At 37.1% G+C, this 6,008-nt stretch overlaps 1 protein-coding gene across 1 annotated transcript in view; it reads right to left on the bottom strand.

Annotated features, from left to right (window-relative positions):
* Positions 1-2,470: 2,470 nt before the first annotated feature.
* LOC116296154 (sodium channel protein 1 brain) overlaps positions 2,471-6,008 on the bottom strand; it is a 31,935-nt gene continuing 28,397 nt past the window's right edge. Inside the window, exon 24 of the mRNA XM_031704234.2 lies at positions 2,471-5,822. Within this exon, the coding sequence (XP_031560094.1) occupies positions 4,525-5,822 (1,298 nt within the window). The 3' untranslated portion in view covers positions 2,471-4,524. The remainder of the gene's footprint in view (positions 5,823-6,008) is intronic.

Here is a 6,008-nt window from a genome sequence, read left to right as displayed (position 1 = left end):
TTGCCAGGTCAACAAATGGTTCCTTCTGTCCGGCAAGATTTACATGTTATTGTTCTTGAGCCTTCATCGTGTATTCATTCTAAGAATATAACAATCAGTGACGTAGAACTTATTCCCAAGAGTAAATTAATAGCCTAACATCGCTGTCGGCTCGTTAATGGCCGCTTTTTCAACGTGGGTGTTCGGAAGCGAGAGAAAATCCGATTTCACAAGAAGTTTAGATTTAAATTAACTAACCTCATAGCTTGTTGACTTCACAAGAAAAATCGAGACTTGGATTTTTTTCTGGGTCTTTCAATTTGCAGCTGCACAAGTTGCTTCACACACTGCGAGGATCAGCTCAATTTGATACATCACAACCGCAGTACAAATATATATTTCATATATATTCTCATACACATCCACAAGAAAAAATTGCAACACCGTTTTTGCATTGGTACACTAAACATGATTTTTCATTTAAATTTCAATGGCTAAATTTCAAATTATTAACTATTAACTAATGCCGGAATAACAACAGCCGATGGAAGCTGTTAAAAACGTGTCTCTCAGTCAAAGATGTACTGTCTCAAATGATAGTGAGAGAAAGAGGAGGAAAAAATATCTTGAAACAATTTTGAAAAACGAATGAAATAAATTATTCTTTTTTAAATGTTCAGTTCAGTCTTTAGTAACTGTTCCACCTAGTTGGAACTTTCTATGGAAATCACACGGTCTAAAGATACTAAATATTTCCCTAATAATTAATAACAATACTTTTAACCGAGATCGTCCCGTCCATTTGACCGTGATAGTATCCAAAAACCTTTGATTAAAATTCACAGTTAATTTTGTTTTACTTTTTATGTCACTCAAATTTAATCCCACTAAACCGCTTGTTAAACAAAGAAGCTCTTTCTACCTTAGTATTTATCGACAATGGTATTGTCTTGATGTAAACATAGTTTTGGCTCAGTAGAACTTTATCTACTCATATTAATTGATGCCTTTTTGTAGAAGGTTTAAGCGAGTTTGTCTGAAATTTTATAAACTGTACTAATGTCCCAACTTTGAAGCAAGGCATTGCTTTTTTGACATGGCATTTTAGAAGAAAGAGAGAAAGAAGTAAACGAATTTAAGATAATACTTTTAAAGAGTGAAGCAGTTAGAGGTTTGGTAAAATAATAATTAGAGACTGCTTCTATAGAATTTACAAGATAATTACTGCGCATATGACTGAGATACAACTCAAGAAATGCTTACTGCGCATGACTGAAACGGACTATCACACGAAATGAACAAGCAAAAAATAAAAAACAAACAAACAAATGAACAAACAAACACACTGACTATCCATTTAAGATGACCAGTTTGATAAACATCCGCCATTTTTTTTGACTGACATGCGCAGAAAGAATTTTAAAAATCATTGAAGAGTAGTTTTTTGTTCTTTTCCTTGCATCCAATATTCAGTTGCTCCTTTGCTTATTAAAGAAACAACGTGAAGATTTATTGTATGGCGTCAGGAACGACGTTGCATAATTGGTGGTATGCCTTTTGGCTTGACATGATTCGATAAAGTCGTGAAATCCGCCTCAAGAAGAAGTTCGGCAAAAAAGTTCTGGGAAATAAAACGATTGGTCACGTGATCGAGCGCCGCCATCTTGAATTCCGAATAACATTTTCCTCGGCTACTAAAAGTACATCGCAAATTAAGCCCTTGTTTGATCAAAATGCGGACAAGCATTACAAATAATATAAAGGCTTTGATCATAAGGACAAGAAGAATATTAGTCGAAAAACCATAGTTCTCCAATGAATTGGAAGCAACAAGATTCCAAAACATTGTTTCAGCATGTCAGCACGTGCGCTGGACTTGGCTCGTCCGCATTTCCATCACAAGATGCACAATTGTGACGTCATCAGTAGAACACAGCTATTCGCCCTCGGGTACTTCTCTTTATTCTCATCTCATTTGTAGCACGCTTACTCAGGCTCAAAGATTAGTGAATTATCTTGAACAGCGACGTTAGCGATCAAAGATGGCGGATAAAAATCACTTGACCTGTAAGATCGCAGCCAGGGTCCAATAGGAAGGCAGTAGGTTGGTTACTGACGCTTCTAGTATTCAAGATCTTTATTGTTATTATTACAATCGTTATTATTATTATTATTATTATAATTTATCATAATTATACATAACACAAAATTCAACAATGATAGACAGTCACAAATTACGCTCACAAACGCATCCGAAATAGAAAATGAGGTTCGAGTTCTTCAATCTACAGTTGCAATTAAGAATAGCAACCCTGCATGCTCAGGAAAATGCATCCTTAATAATAGATTGTTGACGTCATACTAGAATTAAAGACTTGTAGTAAGCTATTGGAGACAATGAACACGAAGGGGGGAGGGGAGGGGAGGGATTCGAGCCTCCTTAAAATAAATTCTGCCCACGTTAAGAAAATAACAAAGATTACAACACAAATTGTTATACTTAGAAGCGAAAGTGTTTAATATACGATTTTACACCTTCAAAACAATGTCTGTTCAATATTAATAAAAAATTCAAAATCAGTATAAAACGTTATTAAAAGACCAAAAAGGCAGAACGCTTAATATCTCTCCGATAACTCTTATAGGATTGACTAAAAAAAACAGCTAGCGAAACAGTCTACCAAGCGCTCATCGCACTATGGGTAGAATGGCACCAGTGCATTATGGGTTAATTAACACCTAGCGCCCAGTGCGTTATGGGTAAGCCAGGCGTTTCTAGAGAATTCACATTGCAAGAGAAGTAAAAAATATTAACATCTAAAAAATGATTTTAGAATCCAATGAAAAATAAATATCAAATTTAACAAATATAGGAAGGTGTAGGGACAAAAGACTTTTATACGCTTTTATAATCTATTCTACAGCAAAAGAAATTTGAAATATATCTGGTGTAATATTTAGGCAATAAGAAGTTATCATTGGTGGTTTGATACGCGCCACAAACCAACTCTTGACGGCAAATATATTTGAAATTTCTGACACTTAGTGTTGTAACAATCAACGGTATATCAGAAGGTAAGTTTTTGTTAATGATTATTGCAGACGTCCATTTTTTCATACGCAGAATTCCTACCGTATTTGGGTTACTCATCCCATACCACAGGAATACCGCGTTTGAATTAGACGTGAATCATTCGACGTATCAAAATTTTTTGGGATTCAATAAACACATTAGCTTAATTGTAGTCTTAGTATAATAAAGATAATTCTAAATTGTATCTAAATTGTTGAATTCATCCGGCGCAAAGAAAAATATGAAGCCAAGAAGCTCGGAAGCTGATATTTTTCTGAAAATGAGAATAATTCCATTTTTTTCTGCCTATTTTCTGAATTGGAATTTAAAGACAAACTGAGCAGTGTTTACGTGAAATTATGAACTATAGCACTAGAAGCAGGAACTCATTCCTACTATTGCTCCCAGCGGACAATGTCTTACATTCACGTAAATCTAAAGGCGTTACATATTTCAGAATTTTACAGCCATAGCTGTCGTTAGATTATTTCATTGCGTGTTCTTATTCAAGACTGGCGCACAGTAAAATAAGATGAGGTGCAAACAGTAGCTCTCTTCTAGAGTCTAGTGGTAAAAATAACAAAAAAGCGCGCCATATCGATGAATATCTGGGATAGATCAGCTCAATTGTGCCATGGCCAAGACTTTAGAAATGTAACACATTGTTTGTTGAAACCATTGTAATCGACGAAAATCTAATAATTTAAGGTTTGGTTTCATATTGCAGGATATTTTAACGTAGTTTTTAACTCCAGTCAACAAACCATTTTGCTTCTTCGTTTCATGGCAAAGATACTGGTTTGTTTAGCACTTCCTCCACCAGTATCTAAAGCAGAAATGTGCAGACCATGGGATGGTCCATTTAGCTTGCTTGTTGGTCAATACACCTCAGAAATCAGCCCTTTTATGTCGACAAGACTGACCAAGTTAGTTGAAGTCCAACGCATAGTTAAGTAATAATTGAGGAGAAACGAAATAAGTAAGCACTCCGGTAATATCCACAAACGCATCCAACTACGGGACTAAATTTTCAGTATTTACACACTTTAACATTGAAGGTTTATGTGCGGGCGCATTCTCTGCATTTGTGCATCGTTCATTTCAAACGTACCATCCACCGAGTACTATGTAAAAGTCAATAAATTTCATTTAAAATTTTATCTGAGACTTGAAGAGCTTGAAGAGGAGGAAGCAAATGCAGACAATAAGCTGTAAATGTGATTTCTTAATTCTCTGTTGTTTATCGACGCAATAATATGACGTAACGTTTCTTCATCATAAGAGTTACCGGAAGCCGACAAATTCTCGTCAATGGCCCAGAATGCTGGCCCAACTTTTAATTCGTTCGTTCGTTTGTCCCTGAGAAAATGTCCATGTCATTCACACTGTTTACTGGTAGAACGCCAGGCACGATATCCTGCACTTGCGTAAAGTGCAGAAATACGCTGATAAGAGAGTTATTGATAGCGGGCTCAACAGTTGGAAATGTTGGAATTTCGTTTTGAGTCAGATCCTTGTTTTGGTTTGATTTCGGTGTCTGGATCTTCCGTCTGCGTCTCCTCGTCTTTATCTGGCACAGGGATTTCGCCGCTTTTGCCCTTGGCTTCCGACGTAGTTTCGATTCTAGCAGAGTCGTGTCGCTTTCCCTGATTATACCATAGCATTCCTATAACAGTTTCCATACTCGCAGTGCCCTCCGGTCTATGGTGTAGTTGTTTTTCCTTCCATGAACTGTGTTTCGCATCCTTGCCGTCCTTGTCAACCAAACGATCATACTTGTGGAACTTGGTGTGGCAATGTTCCCTTATTTTTCTCTTTAACAAATGAATCCTGTACGCTTTTTGAATGATTATTGCCATTTGATTCTCGTGATCATAATAATCATTTATGAAACGAACAGTTTCCTCGTTCTTATTGGATTTTGAAGTGAACTTGTCTCGTAACCTATTCATCATCTCATCCATTTCCTCCATCTCGATTCCTTCCATATCTCCTATAACTCTTCTTATTAACGATTGCATTAGATCAATGCAATATATTCTATTATTAGCTTTAAGTGGAACGTTCAGCGAGCCTAATTTGTCTCTATTTGGCTTTGGAATTCGCATTGGCTCATCCAACTCGTCTAGGAAGTCACTAAGTTGATAGTAATAGATGAAATGCGTAGCTTTGGGATCATATTTCTCCCACACGCAGATAAACGTCTCAAGATCATCATCTGTTATTCCAATCTCCTCTTGCGACTGTGCCTCGTTAAAGTTCTCCAAGATAACAGCTATATACATGTTCACGATAATAAGAAAGATAAGTAAAATGTAGCTGACGAAATAGATGACTGCCAACACAGGGTTCCCGCAGTTGCCTCCCATATTTGAACCGGGCGGGTCCTTGTTGGGGTCACAGTCCGGATAGGTGACCATCATCGGATCTAAGATGGTATTCCAACCCGCAGCAGTGCCAATACGAAATAGTAACAACATAGAGTTCCCAAAAGTTTCAAAATTGACAACATCTGTTATCCCGTTGGTCTTTTTCACGTAGGCAAATGAAGACATGCCAATGATAGCATAGATAAAGATGATAAGAAATAATAACGTGGCGATATTCACCAAGCCCGGTAGTGATTTGACCAAAGCGAATAATAGACGTCGCACTCCCTTGGCGCCTTCGAAGAATCGTAGTAATCTACCTATACGGAACACACGTACAACACGGAGAAGACCCGGTGAAAAGTCCATTTTTATCATAAGAACGTCATCGAGGATGATGCCTGGAACAAACGAGGAGCATGGCATTAGATATCAAAAAAAAGAACTTTTAAATTTATCTGTATCGTGAAATAGCTTTTGGGTTCTTCAAAGTCAGGGCAATATTCCAGTTTCGAGTTCTCTGTTGCTCAGGGTTAGCCTCGAGTTTGTACAGAATATTCCTGTGTTCCAGTGAAGGTCCGTGGAGT

The sequence above is a fragment of the Actinia tenebrosa genome, unplaced genomic scaffold, assembly GCF_029948245.1.
Source record: "Actinia tenebrosa isolate PJP-AT-01 unplaced genomic scaffold, QUT_ActTen_1.0 PGA_scaffold8__29_contigs__length_14323225, whole genome shotgun sequence".
Lineage (NCBI taxonomy): Eukaryota > Metazoa > Cnidaria > Anthozoa > Actiniaria > Actiniidae > Actinia > Actinia tenebrosa.
This window is presented reverse-complemented; position numbering and strand designations above follow the sequence as displayed.